The 27,693-nt window shown below is 42.6% G+C and overlaps 1 protein-coding gene across 1 annotated transcript in view; it reads right to left on the reverse strand.

Moving 5' to 3' along the window:
• carf (calcium responsive transcription factor) overlaps nucleotides 1-24,620 on the reverse strand; it is a 76,156-nt gene extending 51,536 nt beyond the window's left edge. Inside the window, exons 1-7 of the mRNA XM_055637664.1 lie at nucleotides 24,368-24,620; nucleotides 22,628-22,752; nucleotides 17,485-17,570; nucleotides 14,552-14,676; nucleotides 8,357-8,587; nucleotides 6,740-6,860; nucleotides 2,941-3,067 (exon numbers count right to left, since the gene is read on the reverse strand). Coding sequence (XP_055493639.1) covers nucleotides 2,941-3,067; nucleotides 6,740-6,860; nucleotides 8,357-8,587; nucleotides 14,552-14,662 — 590 coding nt within the window. The 5' untranslated portion in view covers nucleotides 14,663-14,676; nucleotides 17,485-17,570; nucleotides 22,628-22,752; nucleotides 24,368-24,620. The remainder of the gene's footprint in view (nucleotides 1-2,940; nucleotides 3,068-6,739; nucleotides 6,861-8,356; nucleotides 8,588-14,551; nucleotides 14,677-17,484; nucleotides 17,571-22,627; nucleotides 22,753-24,367) is intronic.
• Between the last annotated feature and the right edge of the window lie 3,073 nt (nucleotides 24,621-27,693).

The following is a 27,693-nucleotide window of genomic DNA, read 5'->3' on the forward strand; positions in this document are numbered from 1 at the left end:
GTCTACCAAGCAACCTTGACCCACTGCAGTTTGCCGACCACCACAACAATAGCTTTCAATTATTTCAAAGCAATAATAGTGCAGATGCTAGAAATCTGAAACAAAAACAGAAAATGCCAGATACTCAGCAGACCACTGCCCCCGATTATTACCTCCCTACAGACGCTGCTTGGCCTGCTGAGTACCCCTGGCATTTTCTGGTTTTACTTTTTGTTTGCAATCATCTACCACTAATTCATCGAAACAGAAAATAGGTGCAGGAGTAGGCCATTCGGGCCTTCTGGGCCAGCACCGCCATTCAATACGATCATGGTTGATCATCCAAAATCAGTACCTCGTTCCTGCTTTCTCCCCATATCCTTTGATTGCGTTAACCCTAAGAACTATATCTATTTTTTTATTGAAAACATCCAACAAATTGGCCTCCACTGCCTTCTGTGGCAGAGAATTCCACAAATTCACAACACTGGGTGAATTTTTTTCCCTCATCTCAGTCCTAAATGGCCTACCCCTTATTCTTAAACTGTACAGGGTCTTGGTGAGACCACACCTGGAGTATTGCGTACAGTTTTGGTCTCCTAATCTGAGGAAAGACATTGTTGCCATAGAGGGAGTACAGAGAAGGCTCACCAGACTGATTCCTGGGATGGCAGGGCTTTCATATGAAGAAAGACTGGATAGACTTGGCTTGTACACGCTGGAATCCAGAAGATTGAGGGGGGATCTTATAGAAACTTACAAAATTCTTAAGGGGTTGGACAGGCTAGATGAAGAAGATTATTCCCGATGTTGGGGGTCCAGAACTAGGGGTCACAGTTTAAGGATAAGAGGGAAGTCTTTTAGGACCGAGATGAGAAAATCATTTTTTACACAGAGAGTGGTGAATCTGTGGAATTCTCTGCCACAGAAGGTAGTTGAGGCCAGTTCATTGGCTATATTTAAGAGGGAGTTAGATGTGGCCCTTGTAGCTAAAGGGATCAGGGGGTAAGGAGAGAAGGCAGGGATGGGATACTGAGTTGGATGATCAGCCATGATCATTTCGAATGGCGGTGCAGGCTCGAAGGGCCGAATGGCCTACTCCTGCACCTGTTTTCTATGTTTCTATGTGACCTCTGGTTCTGGACTCCCCGAATATTGGAACATTTTTCCTGCATCTAGCCTGTTTTATATGTTTCAATAAGATATCCTCTCATCCTTCTAAATTCCAGTGAATAAAAGCCCAGTCAATCCATTCTTTCATCATATGTCAGTCCCACCATTCCAGGAATGAACCTGGTGAACCTATGCTGCACTCCCTCAATAGCAAGAATGTCCTTCCTCAAATTAGACCAAAACTGCACACAATGCAGATATGGTCTCACCAGGGTCCTGTATAACTGTAGTAGGACCTCCTTGCTCCAATACTCAAATCCTCTCGCTATGAAGGTCAACATGCCATTTGCTTTCTTCACTTGTCATACCTGCATGCCCACTTTCAGTGACTGATGTATGACACCCACGTCTCACTGCACCTCCCCATTTCTCAATCTGACACCATTCAGATAATAATATGCCTTTTTGTTCTTGCCACCAAAGTGGATAACCTCACATTTATCCATATTTTCCTGCATCTGCCATGCCTCTGATCACTCACCCAACCTATCAAAGTCACCCTGCAGCCTCATATCATCCTCCTTGCAGTTCACACTGCCACCCAGCTTTGTGTCATCTGCAAACTAGGGGGATATAACATTTAATTCCTTTGTCTAAATCACTTATGTATATTCTAAACAACTGCCGTCCCAGTACTGAGCCTTGCAGCACCCCACCAATCACTGCCTGCCATTCTGAAAAGGACCTGTTAATTCCTACTGTTTGCATCCTGTCTGCCAACCAGTTCTCTATCCATATCAATACCCTACCCCCAATACCATGTGCTCCAATTTTGCACAGTAATCTCTTGTGTGGAACATTGTCAAAGGCTTTTTGAAAGTCCAGATACACATCCACTGGCTCTCCCTTATCCATTCTACTTGTTACATCCTCAAAAAATTCCAGAAGATTAGTCAAGCATGATTTCCCCTTCATAAATCCATGCTGACTTTGACTGATCCTGTCACTGCCTTTCAAATGCGCTGCTATAACATCTTTAATAATCAAGTCAAGCATCTTCCCCACTACCGATGTCAGGCTGGTCTATAATTCCCCGTTTTCTCTCTCCCTCCTTTCTTAAAAAGTGGAGTTACATTAGCTAGCCTCCAGTCCACAGAAACTGATCTAGTCTATAGAACATTGGAAAATGTTCACCAATGCATCCACAATTTCCAGGGCCACCTCGAGTACTCTGGGATACAGACCATCAGGCCCTGGGGATTTATCATCCTTCAGTCCCAACAGTTTACCTAACACCATTTCCTGACTAATGTGAATTTCTTTCTGTCCCTCCCTCCAACTAGATCCTGGGTCCCCTTGTATTTCTGGGAGATTGGTCCTGTCTTCACTGAGGAAGACACAAACAAAGTACTTGTTTAACTGGTCTGCTATTTCCTTGTTTACAATTATAAATCCACCTGTTTCTGATTGTAAGGGACCTACATTTGTCTTCACTAATCGTTTGCACTTCAAATATCTATAGAAGCTTTTATAGTCAGTTTGTATATTCCCTGCAAGCTTTCTTTCATGCTATATTTTCCTCCTCATAATGAATCCCTTTATCCTCCTCTGCTGAATTCTAAATTTCTCCCAGCCCTCTAGTTTGCTGCTTCCTCTGGTCAATTTATATGCCTCTTCCTTGCATTTAACATTCATGATAAAGATCAACACGTCAATCCATCGTTCAAGTTATAAGAAATAAGGATCTCTGAACTAACTAGATGAAAATAGAGGTAGAAAGTAAAATATGTCATGAGTATGCAATTCAATATTATTTTTACCTAATGTAAGCATGTAACCTGTTCATACCTGACTGTAGTCTTTTTGGGCAAAGTTAGTGAAGACTGTGGGTGCAAAACATAGCCAGTGTTATCTGCTATTGCAGCTACAGTCACGGTCTGAAGTTCATCACTTATCCGTTTGTCATCTGTTGCATCTGCCAATAAATACAACATACATGGTGTAACTATCAGACCACGTCCTCACAGTGTTATAAAAACAAACATGATGCAGAAAAGACAAAATCCCCACCATGGGATGTGTGCATGACAACACTCACCATTCATCACAGTGATGGCACAGTGACACAGTAGATAATTTTTCTACCTTTCATCTCCAGCAACCTAATTTCAGTCCTAATTTGTGCTGTTCACAAGGGGTTTTCTCCCCGTAACTACGAGTTTCCCCCTCTGCTCAGGTTTTTATTTCCTGCATCTTAATAACAAGCCAGTTGTTGTGTTAATTGAACAGTGCATTTTACCCTAGTATCGGTAGGTGGTGACAGAACCTGGGGGGGTGGAGGCGTTGAGATGGAGATGTTGATGACCATAATAATGGATTACAAGAAAGTAAGTGAGGGTGATGAGATTGATACGATTGCTCTGAGAACTAACATCGACTCACTGGGCTGAATAATCTCCTATGGAATAAGGAAATCCTAGATATCATGGAGCAACATAGCAAGGAAACCGACCCTTTTGGTCAACATCAACCAAGAGAAAATATGGGAAATATGAAATATGAGAACATAAATACCCACACACATATCATTAAGAGAGGTGTGTAACGTCACAAGTGGCTTCATTAGAATGGACAAGCAGGACACATTTCCCAATAGGAAAGACTTCAATAATTACAAGGAATAGTATAAAGCAATATATGTAGAAAGCTCAGAGGGTATTGAGAATGTTTGTCCAGAATTCAAATGTGGTAGAGACTATTCTTAAATTAAATTAAAAAGTGGAAGCACAATAAAGATGGCGTTTGCCCTGCTTGCTTACATTGGATGGGCTATTGAGTATCAGAGTAAGGAAGACATATTACAGCTGTACAAGACCGCACTTACAATTATACAATTAATGAAGTTCAAACGAAATTTGGTTTCTGCAGTCATATAACAAGAAAAGAACCAAGACACACAACCAACACAATTTACACATCCATCACAGTGAATCGCCTCACTGTGATGGAAGGAAAATTCTTGTCTCTCCCCTGTGTTCCATTCGTCTCCCGATGTTAAAGCCCCTGGCGGGCGATGGCAAGTCCCGCGGTCGTTAAGGCCGCGACAGGCGATGTAAGGCCCCGCTCCGGGTCATCTTCAACCCCGCAACTCGGGCGGGAGAAGTCGCCGTTGCGGGAGCTCCGAAAAGCGGTCTCCCACCAGGGACCCGCGAGCTCCTGATGTCACCGTCCACCGGACCTGCGGCTGGAGCCTCCGAGCTGCTCCGGAGTCGGGTCGCAGCCGCGCGTCACCACAGCTCTCCATGTTCTGAAGCCGGCCAACCCCACGATGGTAAGTCCGCAGTTTGGCCACTCCATGGTGCTAGGCCCCAACGACAACAGAGACCCGACAGGGAAAATATCGGGTCACCCGTACAGGAAAGAGATTAAAAGTCTTTCCCCCCCCCCCCCCCCCCCCCCCATATACACAGCTAAAAACAATATAAAAACCACAACAAACTATGCATTCAACGGGACAAAAAAAAAAAAGACAGACGGACTGCAGAGCGCGCTGCAACGTTGGTCGCGTCGCCCACACTTGGAGTATTGTGTACATTTCAGTGCGCAATACTAAAGGGAGGATGTTTTTAAGCTAGACAGCGCAGAAAAGATTCACAAGGATGTTGGAGGGGCTGGAGAACTGCGAGTTCTCTGGAGAGACTGGATAGGCCGGAAAGGAGGCTGAGGGGTGATCTCAAAGAGATTTTATAAAATCAACATAGGCACAGAGAAAATGTTTAGTCACCGACATTTTACCCAAGGCAAGTGGGTCTAAAACTAGAGGGCATAGGTTGAAGGTGAGTGAGGAAAGATTTAAAAGAGACCCAAGGGATACATTTTATGGTAGAGGCAGATATAATTACAACTTTTGAAAGATATCTGGGCAGGTATATTGGATAGTAAAAGTAAAGAGGGATATGGTCCTAACACAGGCAATTGGAAAATAAACCGGATTGGAGAATTCTGTCTTTGTGAGCAGATGGAACTATGTCGTATACTCATCCCCACCATAGACCTACAATTTTAAGATTATATAACATAATTCCACCCGGTGGCGCCCGCAATGGCCACCTTGCCAACAGTCTGTCTCATTCCTTCCTTCTCTGTTGTTTTTTAGTATGTGTTGAATGTATGTTTTAGAAACATAGAAATTAGGTGCAGGAGTAGGCCATTCGGCCCTTCGAGCCTGCACCGCCATTCAATATGATCATGGTTGATCATCCAACTCAGTGTCCCGTACCTGCCTTCTCTCCATACCCCCTGATCCCCTTAGCCACAAGGGCCACATCTAACTCCCTCTTAAATATAGCCAATGAACTGGCCTCAACTAAGTTTTAGTGTTCATTAGCTTATTTTATGTGGGGGGTGTGGGAGGGTTGGTGGAAACTTTTTTAAATCTCTTACCTCGATGGAGATACAATTTTAAAAATCTCTTACATCGATGAGCTGGCAGCCTCTGCTGGAGACGGACTTCGGGAGCTCCAGCCTGCAGGACTTAACATAGCAGAGCTGCGATCCCCTGTTGGGGATCGACTTCGGAGCTCCAACCGCAGGAGCCTGCTGACTTTAACATCGTAGAGTTCGTGGTCCCTGGTCAGAGACCGGCTTCGGGAGCTCCAAGCTGCAGGAGCTTCGACCACCCCGATGCGGGAGCTTCGACTGCCCCGACTGCGGATGGTTCGACTGCCCCGACCGCAGGAGAATAAAGAGGGAGCAGATTAGATTTTATTGCCTTCCATCACAGTGAGGAATGTGGGGAATCTGCTGTGGTGGATGTTTATGTTGACTTTTATGTAGTTGTGTGTCTTGTTGCTTTTTTTTAATGGCTGTATGGTAATTCAAGTTTCACTGTACGCTAATTGGTACATGTGACAATAAAACAGACCTCTGAACTTTTGAACATTCTAATACCTGGACACTCAATAATTTAAATTTGTGTTCATTATAGGCATTTCTTATTTAACCATTCCTTCCGACTTTCCCAACCAATCTGTAATGGATTACAATAAATTCATAAAATATACCAGTTGGCATGAAATTATAGTTGTGAACGATACTGAAAAATGTATCTAATTTAATATGCAAATGATCATTCTGGTATTTTTTCCTAATACATAAAGTGTGTGGGGGTGGGGGGGGGTTATACCTTGGTTCAACTTTGGCAATCATAACAAAATGTGACAATTATTTTTAACTTCTATTCTTCTATGCGTCAAAGATAAAAATTCTTCTGACAATCATTTCCCAGTACAATTATGAATTGTTATTAATGATTGTGACAATGGTTCTTGCTGAACACCATTTATCATTATTTTCTTTATTTAGGATAGCAATAAAAGACCTGGTGTGTACCATGAATATTTTAGTCAAGCACAAATTTGATTTTAAAAATCAAGTGTAGTTTTATGGTATGAACAAGTAATCCCTGTTGAAGGTATTAATTTAGGAGTAAGTAGCTGTTACCTCTTCTCCATCTTTATTTGTCCCATTGTCTAGCAATTATCTTTGGAGCTGATCATACAACCACATGTTACTCCTTTGGTTTTAATAAGATGACTTGCACACACACAATCACATATAATTTTAAATGCCAGATAATTGTTCTTACCATGTGAACTTGTAATGTCAAGAAGCTGTCCCTGTGGAATGAGAACTTGTGCAACGCCAGGCTGATTGGATGGAATCACATGGAGCACCTGGCCATTCTCCGACTGGCTAGTAACAATCATCTAGAAAGAGCAACCAACAGTACTTGTGGTAGATCATAGGTTCATAACATCATTAGTGATAGGAGCAGAATTAGGCCAGTCGGCCCATCAAATCTACTCTGCCATTCAATCATGGCTGATTTATCTCTCCCTAACCCCATTCTCCTGTGTTCTCCCCATATCCCCTGACACCTATACTAATCAAGAATCTATCTATCTCTGCCTTAAAAAATATCCATTCTTGGCCTCCACAGCCTTCAAATAATTCCACAGGTTCACCACCCTCTGACTAAAGAAATTCCTCTCATCTCCTTCCTAAAGGAATGTCCTTTAATTCTGAGGTTATGACTTCCAGTCCCAGACTCTCCCATTAGTGGAAACATCCTCGCCACATCCACTCTATCCATATATCATGTTAATCCAATAGAAAATAGACCCTACGATGCACTCACCTTTTATCTCCACATGGAAAGAAGCAAACAAAAATAATTTTGAGCCAGGTCTTATTAATTTTAGCCACACCTCTTAAAGTCATATCAAGGGACTGTTCCACTTTCACGACCTAATTCATGACCTTTCTTACTTGTGGACATTTTTCATCAGGCTAGAAATATGCCCCGACCTACTTGATGCCACGAGTACCTACGACTAGCATCACAACCTGCTACGACCTATGTACGACCACCTACGACCTCGTGGCGACCATGCTGCAAGTATGAGTCAAGGGTAAACGGCAGAGGTCGTGAATTAGATCGTGAAAGTGGGATGGGGCTTTACGTACCTCGCTGGAAATCGGCTGTGGTATCAATGCAGATTTTGAAGTCAGTCACAGAAACTAACAAACAACTACAAAACTGGGTTTGCCTAAGTCACTGATCAAGGTATCCATAAGTAAACTACAAAAGATGACTGGATCTAAAACACTAAATGTATAAAATGTTGAATGTGCATGAGGTTATATGAGGAATGTGCACGAGGTTATATGAAGTATGAGGTGCATTGAGTTAGATAGAGCTCTAAGGGTTAGTGGAGTCAAGGGATATGGGGAGAAGGCAGGCACGGGTTATTGATACGGGACGATCAGCCATGAACACAATGAATGGCGGTGCTGGCTCGAAGGACCGAATGGCCTCCTCCTGCATCTATTTTCTATGTTTCTATGTTATCTGCTACATAGAGCAAACTGGCAATCTAGTTTGATCTATTATTAAAAAGTTGGACTCCAAACATAAAAATTCTACCATTTATTTTTCCTGGAGCCAAAAGACTACTCCCATAAAGAAAAGTAGCTTTTGTCTAATCATTTTAGCCACAATTTCACCATTATTTTGTGGATAAGGATTAATGTTATGGGTTTTTCACTGATATGCTTCAATATATGCAGATTTTTAATATTAATAAAATGTGTACAATTATGTACCCTTCATTACTTCTACTAACCACTATTTGATGCAGCAAAGTGAAACATACAAGTTAAATTTAAATCATTTTTATCATGTGTGCTGTTTGTTACTCACCATGCGTGCATTTGTATCCCCCAGTGATTGAAGCTCGTACTGGATAGGATGACCATTTGGATCCATCAGTTGGAACTGCTCAGTAGATCGTGTCTGTGACTGCTGTGACACCTGTACCGTAGGATTCTGATGGGCGCCCGAGCCATCCGTAATATGTACCGTGATAGGAATGACAGTGATTGGATCGCTCCTTCCAAATGCCGAATCGCCATCATCTATCCAAGCCAATTGCTTTGATTTTTTTTTAATAAACATAAAACTGAATTTAGTGACTTTTGTACTTAAAACAGTAGCAAGAGAGGATTGTTATGCTCTTATTATTGTTGAACGTCTATAACAAGGGTTCCCAACCTGGGGTAAATTTACCCCAAGGAGGTAAATTTTGCCTACCCAGGGAGTGAATTTGTTGGTTCTGGATTTGTACATATTTTTTCTCATTGACTGACTGTGTTTGGTTCTGGTATACCAGTATCTGTTCATCATTAGTTGTTCATAAATAAATGAAATAACATTGTTATGTGCCATTACAGTTGCCAGGGGTAAACGGGACGAAATAGGTTGGGAACCCCTGATCTATAATAATCTTAGCTGAAGGAACCTAGTGGCCTGTCCCACTTTCACGACCTAATTCATAGCCTTTTTTACTCGTGGACATTTTTCATCAGGCTAGAAAAACGCCTCGACCTACTTGGTGCCACTAGTACCGACGACTAGCATCACGACCTACCTACGACCTACCTAAGACCTCCAACAACCTCGTGACGACCATGCTGCGAGTATGAGTCAAGGGCAAACTCGGCAGAGGTCGTGAATTAGGTCTTGAAAGTGGGACAGGCCCTTTATTTTACGTGGGAGAATATTTATTGCAACTGTGGACAATGTGGCCATATATCAGTTGGCAAAACAACGTAATCTTAATTCTACCACTAAAGAAAGCATTAAGCAGAAACTGAACAAAAATGCAGGAAGATATCACTAACACCATTCTCAAAAACCTCAACAGTCACACGTAGAGCAACAATGAAAGATACATTGGCTCAGATTTTGCTTACAGTTCTATCGCATCAAACAAAAACAAGCTCATTAGACAATGGTAAAGGTAATATTTGTCAATTAGTCTGCTAGTGGAATTCTCAATGAGTCCAGCCACGAAGCTAATTTTATTGCGATCAACATTTTAGCTGTGGAATTTGGGAGGAACAACAGCAGCAGCAGATTAGCAAGAGATACGACTGATTGGCTCTAGCCCAAGTGGGAGGAGAGGGGTGAAAACAGTTAAAGGCCAAGGACGGACAGTCTTTGTTCAGAACTGTTGTAGATTTGGGAGGAACAACAACAACAGCAGATTAGCAAGAGATACGACTGATTGGCTCTAGCCCAAGTGGGAGGAGAGTCAGAGGGAAAACAGTTGAAAACTGAGGAATTTGCTATGTAAATTGGTAAATCAGGCAATTTATCAGTCAATTTAAGCAGGACAGCTCTTAGCGAGCGGCAGTGAGTGAGCAAAGTGCCCTGTGAGTAAAGTGTGAGTCTTTGGCGAGGAGGCTGAGGAGAGGAGACGAAGGAAGGAGATGTCAGGCAAGCTGATTCAGTGCGATGCTTGCAGTATGTGGGAGGTCAAGGACACCGCTGGTGCCTCTGGCTGCTACAAATGCAAAAAATGCATCCAGGTAGAGCTCCTGAAGGGCCGTGTTGGGGAACTGGAGAAGCAAGTGGATGACCTCCGGTTCGTACGAGAAACGGAGTCGTTCCTCGACAAGTCCTACAGTACGATTGTTACACCTAAGGTACTGGAAGAGAGAAGGTGGGAGACAGTGAGAAAGGGAGGGAAGCATGGAATGCCAACGTCCCTGGGTGGTGTACCTCTTGTAACCAGGTTCATCCGCTTAGAAGCTGTTGGGACAGAAGACGTGAGCGGCGGACTGGCTTGCGATGCGAATAGTGCTGTTGAGCCAAAACCAAAAAGGCCTAAGGCAGGCAAGGCCATTGTAGTGGGAGACTCCATCGTGAGAGGTACGGACAGGGGTTTCTGCGGCAACAGACGGGATGCGAGGATGGTGTGCTGCCTTCCCGGTGCCAGGATCCAGGATGTCACGGACAGAGTGCAGAAAATCCTCAAGGGTGAAGGTGAACATCCGGAAGTGGTAGTGCATGTCGGCACAAACGATGTCGGAAAAAAGGGGATGAATATTCTGCAGCTTGACTTTAGAGAGCTCGGAAAAATGTTGAAAAGCAGGACCTCCAGGGTTGTTATCTCCGGTTTGCTTCCAGTTCCCCGTGCTGGCGAGAGCAGGAACAGGGAGATACGAGACCTGAACGTGTGGCTGAGGAACTGGTGCACGGGGCAGGGATTTAGATTCTTAGATTTCTATGTTTCTATGTTTATTCACGTTTTCAGATTTTTAAAAGATCTGAATACCATACGCAGAGATTTTTTAAATCCTTGACAGATTTGGTAACATAGAAACATAGAAATTAGGTGCAGGAGTAGGCCATTCGGCCCTTCGAGCCTGCACCGCCATTCAATATGATCATGGCTGATCATCCAACTCAATATCCCGTACCTGCCTTCTCTCCATACCCCCTGATCCCCTTAGCCAGAAGGGCCACATCTAACTCCCTCTTAAATATAGCCAATGAACTGGCCTCAACTACCCTCTGTGGCAGAGAGTTCCAGAGATTCACCACACTCTGTGTGAAAAACGTTCTTCTCATCTCGGTTTTAAAGGATTTCCCCCTTATCCTTAAGCTGTGACCCCTTGTCCTGGACTTCCCCAACATCGGGAACAATCTTCCCGCATCTAGCCTGTCCAACCCCTTAAGAATTTTGTAAGTTTCTATAAGATCCCCTCTCAATCTCCTAAATTCTAGAGAGTATAAACCAAGTCTATCCAGTCTTTCTTCATAAGACAGTCCTGACATCCCAGGAATCAGTCTGGTGAACCTTCTCTGCACTCCCTCTATGGCAATAATGTCCTTCCTCCGATTTGGAGACCAAAGCTGTACGCAATACTCCAGGTGTGGTCTCACCAAGACCCTGTACAACTGCAGTAGAACCTCCCTGCTCCTATACTCAAATCCTTTTGCAATGAAAGCTAACATACCATTCGCTTTCTTTACTGCCTGCTGCACCTGCATGCCTACCTTCAATGACTGGTGTACCATGACACCCAGGTCTCGCTGCATCTCCCCCTTTCCCAATCTGCCATCATTTAGATAATAGTCTGCTTTCCCGTTTTTGCCACCAAAATGGATAACCTCACATTTATCCACATTATACTGCATCTGCCAAACATTTGCCCACTCACCCAGCCTATCCAAGTCACCTTGCAGTCTCCTAGCATCCTCCTCACAGCTAACACTGCCCCCCAGCTTAGTGTCATCCGCAAACTTGGAGATATTGCCTTCAATTCCCTCATCCAGATCATTAATATATATTGTAAATAGCTGGGGTCCCAGCACTGAGCCTTGCGGTACCCCACTAGTCACTGCCTGCCATTGTGAAAAGGACCCGTTTACTCCTACTCTTTGCTTCCTGTTTGCCAGCCAGTTCTCAATCCACATCAATACTGAACCCCCAATGCCATGTGCTTTAAGTTTGTATACTAATCTCTTATGTGGGACCTTGTCAAAAGCCTTCTGGAAGTCCAGATACACCACATCCACTGGTTCTCCCCTATCCACGCTACTAGTTACATCCTCGCTAAAATTCTATAAGATTCGTCAGACATGATTTACCTTTCGTAAATCCATGCTGACTTTGTCCAATGATTTCACCACTTTCCAAATGTGCTGCTATCCCATCTTTAATAACTGACTCTAGCAGTTTCCCCACTACCGATGTTATACTAACTGGTCTGTAATTCCCCGTTTTCTCTCTCCCTCCCTTCTTAAAAAGTGGGGTTACGTTTGCTACCCGCCAATCCTCAGGAACTACTACAGAATCTAAAGAGTTTTGAAAGATTATTACTAATGCATCCACTATTTCTGGAGCTACTTCCTTAAGTACTCTGGGATGCAGCCTATCTGGCCCTGGGGATTTATCGGCCTTTAATCCATTCAATTTACCCAACACTACTCCCCGGCTAACCTGGATTTCACTCAATTCCTCCAACTCCTTTGACCCGCGGTCCCCTGCTATTTCCGGCAAATTATTTATGTCTTCCTTAGTGAAGACGGAACCAAAGTAGTTATTCAATTGGTCCGCCATATCCTTGTTCCCCATGATCAACTCACCTGTTTCTGACTGCAAGGGACCTACATTTGTTTTAACTAATCTCTTTCTTTTCACATATCTATAAAAACTTTTGCAGTCAGTTTTTATGTTCCCTGCCAGCTTTCTTTCATAATCTATTTTCCCTTTCCTAATGAAGCCCTTCGTCCTCCTCTGCTGTCTCTGAATTTCTCCCAGTCCTCCGGTATGCTGCTTTTTCTGGCTAATTTGTACGCATCATCCTTCGCTTTGATATTATCCCTGATTTCCCTTGTTATCCACGGATGTACTACCTTCCCTGATTTATTCTGGGATGAACAATTTTTGTAGTTCATCCATGCAGTCTTTAAATGTCTTCCATTGCATATCCACCGTCAACCCTTTTAGAATTAATTGCCAGTCAATCTTGGCCAATTCACGTCTCGTACCCTCAAAGTTACCTTTCTTTAAGTTCAGAACCATTGTTTCTGAATTAACAATGTCACTCTCCATCCTAATGAAGAACTCAACCATATTATGGTCACTCTTGCCCAAGGGGGGCACGTACAACAAGATTGCTAACTAACCCTTCCTCATTACTCAATACCCAGTCTAAAATAGCCTGCTCTCTCGTTGGTTCTACATGTTGATTTAGATAACTATCCCGCATACATTCCAAGAAATCCTCTTCCTCAGCACCCCTGCCAATTTGATTCACCCAATCTATATGTAGATTGAAGTCACCCATTATAACTGTTTTGCCTTTGTCGCACGCATTTCTAATTTCCTGTTTGATACCATCTCCAACTTCACTACTACTGTTAGGTGGCCTGTACACAACACCCACCAGCGTTTTCTGCCCCTTAATGTTTCGCAGCTCTACCCATACCAATTCCACATCCTACAAACTAATGTCCTTCCTTTCCATTGCATTAATCTCCTCTCTAATCAGTAACGCTACCCCACCTCCTTTTCCTTTCTCTCTATCCCTCCTGAATATTGAATATCCCTGGATGTTCGGCTCCCAGCCTTGGCCACCCTGGAGCCATGTCTCCGTGATCCCAACTATATCATAGTCATTAATAGCTATCTGCACATTCAACTGATCCACCTTATTACGAATGCTCCTTGCATTGAGACACAAAGCCTTCAGGCTTGTTTTTACAACACTCTTACCCCTTATACAATTATGTTGCAAAGTGGCCCTTTTTGATTTTTGCCTGGGTTTTGTCTGCCTGCCACTTTTACTTTTCACCTTGCTACTTATTGCTTCTACCCTCATTTTACACCCCTCGGTCTCTACGCTCACACATTTAAGAAACCCTTTCCCTTTAACTCCATCCTCCACTATCCCATTCGACACCCCCCACCCCCCTTATTCAGTTTAAAACCACCCGTGTAGCAGTGGCAAACCTGCCTGCCAGAATGCTGCCCCATACCTGTTAAGATGCAATCCGTCCCTTTTGTACAGTTCCCCCTTACCCCAAAACAGATCCCAGTGATCTAAGAATCTAAATCCCTGCCCCATGCACCAGTTCCTCAGCCACACGTTCAGGTCTCGTATCTCCCTGTTCCTGCTCTCGCCAGCACGGGGAACTGGAAGCAAACCGGAGATAACAACCCAGGAGGTCCTGCTTTTCAACATTTTTCCGAGCTCTCTAAAGTCACGCTGCAGAATATTCATCCCCTTCTTTTAACGTAGCAGAGTCAGCATTTTGCTTGCTGTCAAAACTTTCCAGAGTATTTCAGAAGCAGGCCTTCTCCAGCACAATTCCCTCCTGAGTTTTGCCACTGGAATTAGAATCAGGTTGCTATGAGAAATATCTGGCCCAAAAGTTACATCACGTTCAATTAAGCATTTATTTTATCCTCAACATTCTCCAAAAGAAATGTTTGAGGAAAGGTCTGTAACCAAAATCATTCATTTGTTTCTTTCCTCCATATTTACTGACTGACTTGCTATACATTTCTGGTGTATCTTGCTCCTCCTTCCGTTATCTTACCTGGAAAACGTGTCGCTCTGCCTCAGACTCCTCAGTTATGTCAGAATTAGATCCCAATAATGTTGTGCCCTTCTCAATACTGACTTCGTCCTGACTGACATCTTCTTCCATCTCAGAAATAACCACTGAAACAAAGAGTTAAAACTGGCCAAATAATATTAACAAATCAAGTAGAAATATTTAACTACGCAAGACAGCAAAAAAGAGGAGATTGAAATTCATAAAAGGAATTTGAGGGGTAAAACAAAAATGAATACAAAATATGAATTTAACATAATCATAAGGCATGGATAAAAACCCTTCTCCTCAATTCACCAAGCCAACCAAGTTGCCTAACCGAGCTAATCTCACGTGTCTGCACCTGGCCTATATCTTCAAACCTATCCTATCTATGTACCTGCCCTAGTGTATTTTAAATGTCATACACCTCAGCCACTTCCTCTGGCAGTTTGTTCCATGTGTGCACCCTGTGTGTGAAAATGTTGCCCCCCCCCCCCCACCCCCACCACACACACACACACACACACTTCCGAGAGCTCTTCTAAATCTTTACCCTCTAACCTTAAACCTATGCCTTCTAGATTTAGATTCCCCAATCTTAGGAAAAGGTGGCTATTCACCCTATCTATGCCCCTAATTATTTTATATAATTACATTATTTTATGTAATTTTATATAATTTTATATAAGGTTGTCTACGCTCCAGGGAAAAAAAGACTCTCCTAATAACTCAAGCTTTCCAGGCAGAGTAACAGCCATGCAGATCCATTTAGCACCCTTTCCCTTTAATGCCATTCTTTCTACAGTAGGTTGTCCAGAACTGTGAACAGCACTCCAAATGTGGTCCTGCCAACATCTTGTATATCATGACCAATGAGGGCTAGCATGCCAAACGTCTTCTTCATCATCCTGTCCTCCTGTGTCGCCATGTTCAAGGAACTATGTATCTGTACCTATGGGTCTTTCTGTTTCTAAAGCATACCCCTGTACCCTACCAATTGCTGTGTAAGGCGTGCCCTGGTTTGTCCTACCACAATACAACACCTTGCATTGATCTGAATTAAACTGCAGTTGCCATTCCACGGCCCATCACCACAGTTGATCAAGGTCCCATTGTAATCAGAGGTAACCTTCTTTGCTGTACACTCTACCACCAATTTAGTGCCCTCCACAAACTTACTAACAATATTATGAGCAGAAACTCACTGTAGAAGGTAATAAAAACAATGCTACAAACTACATAAAAAATAAGACCAGTCATTCTGCCTGATGGATAAATGAGATGGGAACATTGTCTTTCTGGCATATGCTTGTTCCAATTACAGTAATATTCAGCAAGATTATCAGCAAGAATACTGGCATGAAAATCTATTAATCAGTTGCTCATGAAAAGCTATGCGAAGATTGGATTCTTTAGCTGTCACACTATCTTACAATAGAATATCCTGCCGATATTCACTGTTAAAGACTCATGCATGCATGATTACTCAGGAAAGATATACTGATGACTGTTGATGCCCTTAAAGGAACAAGGTACTGAATGACATCTTAGAGAGTGGCCCGGTGGCGCAGCGGTAGAGTTGCTGCCTTACAGCGCCAGAGCCCTGGGTTCGATCCTGACTACGGGTGCTTTCTGTATGGAGTTTGTACGTTCTCCCCGTGACCTGGATGGGTTTCTCCAAGATCTTTGGTTTCCACCCACACGCCAAAGACATACAGGTTTGTAGGTTAATTGGCTTGGGGTAAATATAAAAAAATTGTCCTTCGTGTGTGTAGATAGTGCTAATGTGCCGGGATCACTGGTCAGTGCAGACTCGGTGGGCTGAAGGCCCTGTTTCCGCGCTGTATCTCTGAACTAAACTAAAGACTATGACATTTTTCCTGGACCTCTTCACATGATTCCTGGGATGTCAGGACTTTCATATGAAGAAAGACTGGATTGACTCGGTTTGTACTCGCTAGAATTTAGAAGATTGAGGGGGGATCTTATAGAAACTTACAAAATTCTTAAGGGGTTGGGCAGGCTAGATGCAGGAAGATTGTTCCCGATGTTGGGGAAGTCCAGGCCAAGAGGTCACAGTTTAAGGATAAGGGGGAAATCTTTTAGGACCGAGATGAGAAAAACATTTTTCACACAGAGTGGTGAATCTCTGGAATTCTCTGCCACAAAAGGTAGTTGAGGCCAGTTCATTGGCTATATTTAAGAGGGAGTTAGATGTGGCCCTTGTGGCTAAAGGGATCAGGGGGTATGGAGAGAAGGCAGGTACAGGATACTGAGTTGGATGATCAGTCATGATCATATTGAATGGCGGTGCAGGCTCGAAGGACCGAATGGCCTACTCCTGCACCTATTTTCTATGTTTCTATGGCATGGAATGAAGTACTTGGAAGTATGATAAAACTGACTGAAAGACATCTAACCTGGATGCAAGTACAAAAGAAAAAGATAACATTGAAAGTAATTTCAACAAGTTTGCATAAACTTAAGATTGCAGACAGAATATACAATAGAATTATATTTGTGGATGGTAAAACAAAGTAGTGAGTCTTTCCAAAAAGGTTTCTGTAGAATCCAAGATGGTGTGAAAGAGGTGTTTTTTTAAATGAACAATTTCAAAAGATTATTTGCTCAAGCTTTTTGGCATTATGATTGAATCCTTCGTAAACATTTGCTGAAAATGAAAAAAACACATAAAATCTAAAGCATCAACAGAAAATGCTGGAAATAGTCAGCAGGTCATGCTGAAGAGACACAGAATTAATGTTTCAGGTTGGAGAAATGTTTGTCAAAGGGTCTCCAATCTGAAACATTTGCTTTCTTTTTCTTCCCACAGGTGCAGCCTGACCAGCTGAGTATTTCCAGCAGTTCTGAGTTCTTGAGTTTTTATTCCTTATGGTTACTCTAACAATGTGAATTTTCTTGTATTTACTTACACTAAAATCCATCCACTATTCGTTGGCCAATCCACTTAATTGTCCAAATTCTTTTCAAGATCTTGAATCTTCTCTGTATTGGTTTCCTGATAGAATTAGCAACATTTTACATTATGGCAAGAAGTATATCCGCTCATTAACAAAGTAAGCAACAAAATTCAAAACAATTTGTACAAACTTTTCTCTGTTCTCTGGTCCTTAGTGCATATTCAGTTATACAATTTACTATAAATCCTATCCGTGAATAAGGATAACACTTTATTTCCCAGCAAGACAATTGCATAGTCGTACTTTAAATTGATACAACATCTCTGCTTGTCACGAAAATAATCACAAATGCCAAGGGTCTAGTTGAAAATTTGCTTTCAAACATGTCACACACACACACCTCCTTAGTTGATCAGGTATAGAAGACCTGTTTCTCCAATTTACAATAACAGCAATTTACTTTCCCAATCACTGTTCTTGAACTGGAAAGATGCCACTGAGCTGGGAATAGTGCAGAGAGGATTTACAAGGATATTGCTAGAACTCAAGGATCTGAGCTAAAGGGAGTGGTTGGGCAGGTTTGAACTTTATTCTTTGGAGCACAAGAGGCTGAGGGGTGATCTTAAAGAGCTGTGTAAAATCATGAGGGAAATAATAGAGTGAATGCCCTGATTTTTTTTTTCTGGGTAGGGGAAACAAGAACCAGAGGCCATAGCTTTATGGTACAATGGTAAAGATTTAATAGGAACCTGAGGGAGCTTTTTCCAAACAGAGGGTGGTGGATATATGAATGAGCTGCTGCCAGAGAAAGTATTTAAGGCAGGTACAGTAACAGCATTTAAAAGATATTTGGATAAATACATGGATAGGAAAGGTTTTGAGGCATATGTGCCAAACGCAGGTAAATGGACTAGCTTAGATGGGGCATGGACAAGTTTGGCCAAGGGCCTGTTTACGTACTGTATGACTCTATAACATAACATTTGTCTGGTTCTAACTATATCTATATGTTCCTGGCATTTTAAAACAAAAATTAATATCCTGTGAAATTATCATTTTAGAATCTGAATCATAGAGATAACACGAGGAAACAGGCCCGTCACACTGCCATCAACCATCAACCACACATTTACACTACTCTTACATTCATTCAAATTGTTTTATTCCAACATTTTCATCAACTCCCCCTAGATCCTAATGACCACCTAAACATGAGGGCAATTTACTATGGCCAATTAACAAATCAACATGCACTTATCTGTGTTGTGGGAAGAAACGAGAATACCTGGAGAAAAAACCACGTGGTCACAGGAAGGCTATACAAACTCCACATAAATAGAAGATAGACACAAAATGTTGGAGTAACTCAGCGGGACAGGCAGCATCTCTGGTGTAGGAAAGAACTGCAGATGCTGGTTTAAATCGAAGATTGATACAAAATGCAGGAGAAACTCAGCGGGACAGGCTGGTTACTCCAGCATTTTGTGTCTATCATCGATTTAAACCAGCATCTGCAGTTCTTTCCTCCACATAAATAGGTCAGGATTCAACGTGAACTATAAATCTGTGAGGCAGCAACTCTCCTTGTTCTTTGTGAACCACAAAAGGACACAAAGTTCTGGAGTAATTCAGCAGGTCAGGCAGCATCTCTGGAGAACATGGACAGGTAACGTTTCAGGTCGAGATCTTTTGCAGTAAAAAATGTAGAAACAAAGAACTGCAGATGTGGTTTAATAGTCAAAATATAGAAACTAAGAACTGCAGATGCTAGTTAATTGTCAAAATGTAGAAACAAAGAACTGCAGATACCGGTTAAAAGTGAAAATGTAGAAACAAAGAACTGCAGACGTTAGTTAATAGTGAAAATGTAGAAACAAAGAACTTCAGACATTAGTTAATAGTGAAAATGTAGAAACAAAGAACTGCAGATGCTGGTTAATAGTCAAAATGTAGATACAATTAAACCTGTGAACCAGATATGCATGTAACATAACAAAAGGGCCTGTCCCACTTTCACGACCTCTGCCGAGTTTGCCCTTGACTCATACTCGCAGCATGGTCGTCACAAGGTCGTAGGTAGGTCGTGATGCTAGTCGTAGGTGCTCGTGGCATCAAGTAGGTCGGGGCGTTTTTCTAGCCTGATGAAAAATGTCCACGAGTAAAAAAGGTCGTGAAAGTGAGACAGGCCCTTTAGAATCAGCATGACAATTAAACAATTTTAAACTCAATCTCACTGCATAAATTCTGCTATTTCATTGTAGCAACTGCACCAAACTGGGAAAAATTGCATATTTGTACCAAACCAAAAGACATCACTTAAATAATATGAGAGTAAACAAAAACAAACACTGTCAATGCTAGAATTCTGAATGAAAATAGAAAGCCTTGCATGTGGAGAAGCAAAGTTTGTATGTCAAGTTGATTTTTCATCAGGACATGCTTTGAATAAAAGTTATTCGGCACAATTCTGTTCATCTCACAGCTGATCCTCTGTGTCTGTCTTCCTAAAGCGAGCTAGATGTTCTATCATAGCATTCCCTCCTTAATATTCTGCAGGCTCATATTTAAACATAACTTAAACTTCAATAATAAATTACCAACCCTACAACTTCACCAAACAGCATTCCATCCATAACAAATACCATTGCTAAAATATTAACTAATGGACATGAATTGAATATTGTGCGGCTTTCACTGTTGAAAACCATTTTTATATTGCGTCAATATCATTATTTTTATAAATGGAATTAAATACTACATTCACATATTTTATATGCAACATTTTGCACTTATGAAACTGTTCTGGTGTCCTCTAAAAGACCAAACTCAGCATTCTTCGCAATGTGATACGGAGAGTAACAACGGAACAACATCAGAACAAATCTCAGGCACAAGTCAATGTTGATGTCTTAATACTACCTATTACCATGTTAGAGCATTACCAGTTCTACCTATATGCACAAGCCTGGTGCCACTCATCACTTCCACGATGCATGCGACAAAACCAGCAGGTTTTCCATTAAATTAAACATCTATTTGGAAGATGGTATTCCTTGGAATTCAAATCATAAAATTATTTTATCAGTCCCATAATTTATTGTTATAATGAAAAAAAGGATGACCATGTTGCTGACAGTGTAATAGCCACTAATAAAAATGTACCTAAGAGATAATGAGGGAGAATATCCTAGACAGCTCTTCAAATGAGACATTTTGCACAGAGCTTGTAAACAAATATAGGATGATCATTATAGGATGATCATGTTGCTCAGGATGTAAGACAGTGGCAGATATGGCTGATATGTAGGGATATCAGAGAGATGAAAGAATAATAGGATTTATAGTGGCAGGGAATTTCAAAATCTGCCATAATGCAGTGGTGGAGTTGACCTTTACAGCGCCAGAGACCCGGGTTCGATCCTGACTATAGGTGCTGTCTGTATGGACTTTGTACGTTCTCTCTGTGACTATGTGAGTTTTCTCGGGTGCTGCGGTTTCTTCCTACATTCCAAATACATGCAGGTTTGTAGATTAATTGGCTTATGTAAATTGTCTTTAGTGTGTAGGATAGAACTAGTGTACGGGTGATTATTGATCCGTGCAGACTTAGTGATACAAAGAACCTTCCACGCTGTATCTCTGAACTAAACTTAATGTATCAGATTTATTTCAATATCTGAGAGACAAGATTAATATACACTTGAAAAGACAAGAATTAATTATCTGTATGGTCTTGTTATGGGATATACTGTCTGAACGATTTAATTTAACTTTTCAAATGGGAAACAAGGTATATTCATGGGCAATGCAGTTGATCTATACATCAATAAAACCTTTGATAAGGTCTCTGATGTGATTGTGGGACCTTGTGGGTTTAAGGTCCCACATCCCACTTACATTAATCCTACATCAATCCCATTTTCTGTTATTCTCCCCACATTCACATCAACTCACCCAGATTTAATGCACTTTCAATGACCAATTAAGCTACCAACCTGAATGTCTTTGTGGGACGTGGGAGGAAACTAAAACATCAGAGGAAACCCATGTGGAAACAAGGAGAAGGCACAAACTCCACAAATCAGAGATGGGGAATTAACCCGGGCCTGTGTTGCCGTTATATTTTGGGAAAACTGACAAGATGAGGACATAAACAATGAATGGTAGAGTCCAGGGGACTACGGAGGGAAAAAAGGCTGTGTAAATCCAACAATCTCTAAATTGAAGCACAAGTAGAAAAGGTGGTGAAGAAAGAACACAAAGAACACAAAGCCTTCAACACCTGCAGCATTGAATGCAAGTCCAGGGAGTTTATGGTTCTAAAATATTGGTTAGGCCACAGCTGGAATACAGTAAATAATTTTGGTCGCCACACTCAAGGAAAGACCTGATTATGCAGGAGAGGGTGGTTAAGAATGATTCGCCAAAGATCAGAGATTTGCCAGTACAGGCAGTCAGACCCAAGATACAAGGATTATGTTCATGAAAACTGTACTAAATCATTTTTTTCTGTAAACCTGAAACATCCATTTTCTAGAGCTGTCCATATTGTATCATTCTGCATACAGCTGCTATAATTCATTTAATCATCTCATCGCTCACACACTATCCATAATTGAAGTACTGTAATGGAGTATTTACTGCATCCAATCATTAATACCATGATATATTGTATTTCTATAAGCAGTGTTAAAAGATTATTTGAAAATTGTGCGAAAATATGTATAAAATTGGTGTGTCACCTTTTCTGTAACATGGGGACTGCTCATATGTTGACTTTCAACTATGAGCAACCTGGAGGTTATGTCCCTTGGCTGAGGGGGAGTCTGATTGAGGTATACGTTCATAAGTTCAAGATGAAGGTACAAAATTTCAAAGTGATCTGAGAACTGTTTTACCTAGGTGTTTGTCATTTGGAATGGACCACCCTAGGCGGTGATGAGGTAGAGACTATCACAAGATTTAAGAGGCATCTAAATGAGTTAAGGTACAGAAGAGATAAATGCTGATGGAACAGCAAGGTATGCTATACAATAAATATCCCGCATAAGATTTCACCCATCAAGATGGTTACCAACATTTTATTGAAATATAAGTACTCATATCAAATAAACATTTTTTTTAAAACAAAGTTCTAAAGAATAAACATACTTACAGTTAAAACTGAATCTGGAACTCATCTTTCACATTTCTAGCTTTACAATTTTATCACAGCAGCAGAGTAAATCATTCCTGAAGGCCCTCTATCCATATACCATGGGATTCCTTTAGTATAAATCTCTGCAAATTCAGTGGAAATATTCACAGGATTATCAGTACAATACCAAATTAAAGCAACTGAATTACTTAGGAAGGTCAAGTAAGCCAAACATTTAAATATAATCTTCCAAAACAGGTACTGAAAGGTGTTCTAAAAATAGAGAAATAGCAAGCACTCCCACAGGAAATAATGGTAATTATTTATTTATCAGCATCAGGTGAGGGTTTAGTGCTTTAAAATTTGAATTCCAAAGGGCTTCACATTTGTGCTAACTGCTAACAAATGCTTTAGTTTGCAAGGACCAAAGAGAAATAAAAAGGAGTCATTCCACAATTACTTCAGGACATTTACAATCTATCTTAATTTTAAAGAAAGATCCAAACATCCACAAACCCACAACTTTCACTGGATCAAAATAATTCAGAGGGATGAGATGTACATTCATCTGGAAAGGCAGGGGTTGATTAATGATGGCGCCATGGTTTTGTGTGTGGGAGATTGTGTCTCTCAAATTTGATGGTGTTTTTTTTAAGGAACCAAGAAGAGCAGAGTCTTTAGCAAAACCTTTGATAAGATTACGCACAATAGTTTGCTCTGGAAGGTTAGATCGCATGGGGTCCCAGATACAGAATTGTCAAAAATGTAGGAAGAAGAGGATGATAAAGGGTGATGTTCGGACTGGAGGCCTGTGACTAGTGGTAGCATCAGGGCCTGAGTTTATTGTAGTTTGTCATCTATATCTATGGTTTAGATGAGAATGTACAAGTTTACAGATTACACTAAAATAGATAGCATCGAAGCCAGTGAAGCTGCTAGTCTGAGAATTAGTGGGATCATGATCAGATGGGATAGTATGTCAAGAGTGGCAAATGGGGTTTAATTCATATAAATTGGGAATTTGGTATGTCAAAACAGAGCAGGACATTCAAAGTGAACGATAGGATCTTGGAGTGTGTTGTAGGAATACAAGTACATTGTAGCGTCACACGTGGATGGGATGGTGAAAAGGGTTTGGGGCATGCTGTTCATCTGGGAACTGAAGAGTGGTTGGGACATTTGTCACTGTTGGACAGGATGTTGATGAAGCCAGACCTAGAATATTTATATTCAGTAGACACAAAATGCTGGAGTAACTCAGCAGGACAGGCAGCATGTCCGAGAGAGGGAATGGGTGACATTTCGGGTCGAGGCCCTGCTTCCGTTTTGGGCATCCTGCTAGAGAAATGATGCTATTAAACTGGAAATCGTGCAGAGGGAGGCTGGGACTTTGAACTGGGACATGGACTGGCTGGGACAGGGACACACTGTGACAGGAATTGGGACTGACTGGGACTGGGACTGAATAGGATAGGGACAGGGAGTGACGGAGTTGGGAGTGGGACACACAGACTGGGACTGCCCCCCCCCGCTTTCTCCCCTCTCTCCCAATCTGCACAGCCCGCAGTATTCGCGCCATTTTGTTCCCCGTGGCCGGGCGCAGGATCGCCTGCAGTGGCCGCGAGTTTGTAGGTGTTGGCTCCGTGCCCCGTGTGTGGTGTGCGGGATGTGTGTGTGAGTGTGTGCGGGGCCTGGGCCTGGGGCGCGGGTCGAGTCGGGTCGGGTCGGGCACACGGCGCCGGAACGAGTCTACTCAACCTCGTCTTCGCTTCACAACGCGTCCGCCATTGGAGAGCCGGGACGGCGTAGGGCGCATGCGCACCCCGGCCCAGACCGGCCGGCCGGCCCGCACCATCCGCGCCTGCGCCAAGGCCGGCACTCGGGGACCGGGACAAGCGGGGCCCAGGTCGGGGACCGGGACAAGCGGGGCCCAGGTCGGGGACCGAGACCGGGACCGGGACAAGCGGGGCCCAGGTCGGGGACCGGGACAAGCGGGGCCCAGGTCGGGGACCGGGACAAGCGGGGCCCAGCGGGGCCCAGGCGGGGACCGGGGACAGGCGGGGCCCAGGCGGGGGGGACCGGCGGCCAAGGCCGGGACCGGGACAAGCGGGGCCCAGGTCGGGGACCGGCGGCCGAGGGAGGTTGGGTGACCTCTCTCTGCCAGTCCCAGCTCCTCGCCGACAGCCATCTCCAGCAGCCCAGCCCAACACAGCCCGGCTCGGCTACTAATCAAACAACAACCCGGTATTTCACATCCAGGAGTTGAAAGGGATATTTATAAGGCGGTGTTTGACAGATTCTTGATTAGTGCGGGTGTTGTGGGGTGAAGGCAGGGGAATGGCGTTAGGAGGGAGAGATAGACCAGCCATGATTGAATGGTGGAGTAGACTTGATGGGCCGAATGGCCTAATTCTGCTCCTATCTTAAGGGGTTGGACAGGCTAGATGCAGGAAGATTGTTCCCGATGTTGGGGAAGTCCAGGACAAGGGGTCACAGTTTAAGGTTAAGGGGGAAATCTTTTAGGACCGAGATGAGGAAAACATTTTCCACACAGAGAGTGGTGAATCTCTGGATTTCTCTGCCACAGAAGGTAGTTGAGGCCAGTTCATTGGCTATATTTAAGAGGGAGTTAGATGTGGCCCTTGTGGCTAAGGGGATCAGGGGGTATGGAGAGAAGGCAGGTACGGGATACTGAGTTGGATGATCAGCCATGATCATATTGAATGCCGGTGCAGGCTCAAAGGGCCGAATGGCTCTATGTCTATGTTTCTATCACTTATGAACTTATTGCCACCTGGTTTGGGGTGAGGTGTAGGCTGCTGCCACGGCCCAGTGCAACTTTGGGAGATGATGGTGCCCCGAGTCCTTACCCTATCCATACCTCTAGTCTCCTTCTCCCATGGTTCTGAAGAAGGGCCTCGGACCGAAACATCACCCATTCCTTCTCTCCAGAGATGTTGCCTGTCCCGTTGAGTTACTCCAGCATTTTGTGTCTATTCCCTGGTCATTCGGATCTCAACCCCACCGTTCCTTTCGCAAAAAAAAACTGCTGGAGGAATTGAGCGGGCGTTTGTGGAGCTAATCAGGCCTGATATTCTGTCAAGATCAACAATCTGCCTCCACAGACGCTGTTCAGCCTTTTGAGTTCCTCCAGCAGCATTTTTATTTCTGACTCTGATTCCAGCATCCTGTGTCTCCTGAGGCCATTCCTGTACAGGGTGCACTTTGTTCTGCGGTTTCTAGGTGTGGATTAAAGGATTTTTCTCGGAGACACGCCACTGGTAGAATCTTTTTTTAAAAGAAAGTGCTGGAGGAACTCCAACAGGTCAGGCAACATCTATGGAGGGAAATGGACAAAGTACATTTCGGATCGGGACCCTCCTGACTGTTGAAATAGAGGGGAGAAAGTTGGTAGAGCGAGGCAAAGGGAATGGGTGGAATAAGAACTTGCAAATGTTAGGTAGATTCCAGTAAAGAGGCGTTTGATGGCACATGAACATGGTCCACTTTCTCTCCCTGTTGTGATTCCTCTGGCAATTATGCTCTTCCACGGTGTTTGAGTTTCTCATGCAGTTTGATTTCAGCAAAGATTCCTCTTATTGCTCAATGTGAGTGCAAGCTTGTCAATTTTCTGTGCACAAGCCCTGCTAGATTCTCACCAAACTTAGGAACTTAGAAATAAATCTTTGTTTGTTCTTCTAGTTTAATGAGTCGATTTTGGTGAGTGCTGCTAATTGCACTCAGGCGCTCATTTTAGTGTAAAGTTCTTCCATTGCCATCTTACAGATTCACAAAAGATACAAAATGTACTCTGAATTTTGATTGCATCAAATTTTTAATGCAACTATTAGATGCAGTGTGTATATGGAGTAAAGAAGGAAAATGAACAAGGCAAAATGTAGAACTACACAAGTCTGTATTTCAGTATTTGAAGAAGAATAAACTTTGTAATGTTTTTGTCTATTTTCTATATAGACCGCTTCAGAAACACATTTTCCTCCATATAAAGTAGATTCATGCCAATGACAGATTTCAAACAAATAAAAAAGTCTGCAATATTTGCCCCCCACTTGTTTATTAATTCATTTCAAATATTATTCAAACAAGTTCATATAGAATAACTGGTTTCAACAATGCAATGAACCGAATTTAGAAATAATAGACAATAACAGACGGTTTATCATAGAAACTTCCTTGTAGGAAGGAGCTAATTTACAGAATAAATGGTTAACTGTTAGACCCATGTCATCATTAACTAATTCACATAAACATCACTAAAAATGATTCTTATGCTTAACATTTATTATAAACAAAGGTGCCCAGCCAAGGATCCCTGCTTCATAACAAAGGGCTCTGTCAATAAATATCTAAGTCAAGACACTGGAAAAGTTGGACAACTAATTGTATCATGGGAGTCATCTCGCAGTGAAGGCCGGCATCAATGGTGAAATTCACTATCAACATGCTAGTACAGTTTTGTTGCTGTTTGAAATAACTAGTATTTGAAGATAAAACGTCAAACGATGTGGTCTACTAAATAACTGTGCTTCCTGCACTACTGAAACACAGACCACCTCAAAACACTGGAGACCATGAACATGAGGATGGTATTAAGAAACGAGTCCACATTTCAGGACCACACAAGCCCAGAATAAATAAGGAATACATCATCTGCCAATTTGCCAGCCTTCTGCCCTTTCCAGCATCTTCTGCCCCATTCGTAGCAGAGTTGTGGTTCCCACATCAGCCTTGCTACCCACCTCGGAACTAGAGTGGAAGCTAGTCATCCTCAGTCCCAAGAGATTGCCCAAGAAGGCAAAACCATACCAATCAGATTTGATCATATGGAAAAAGTGGAACGTGATCAGATCAGATTCAAATGGGGTTTGGCAGGATGGATGGGAGAGAGTATATCCACTTATAGAAAAATCGAGGACTAGGGTCACTTTAAAAATAAGGATTCGGTTACTTGAGGCAGTAGCGTAAAAATAATTTGACAGTCATTGCAAACTAACCATGGTGCAGGAAAGAGTGTATACTGGCATATTGAGATGAAAAGACGGCCACAAAACAAAAATGACAGG

Source organism: Leucoraja erinacea, chromosome 7, assembly GCF_028641065.1.
Source record: "Leucoraja erinacea ecotype New England chromosome 7, Leri_hhj_1, whole genome shotgun sequence".
Lineage (NCBI taxonomy): Eukaryota > Metazoa > Chordata > Chondrichthyes > Rajiformes > Rajidae > Leucoraja > Leucoraja erinaceus.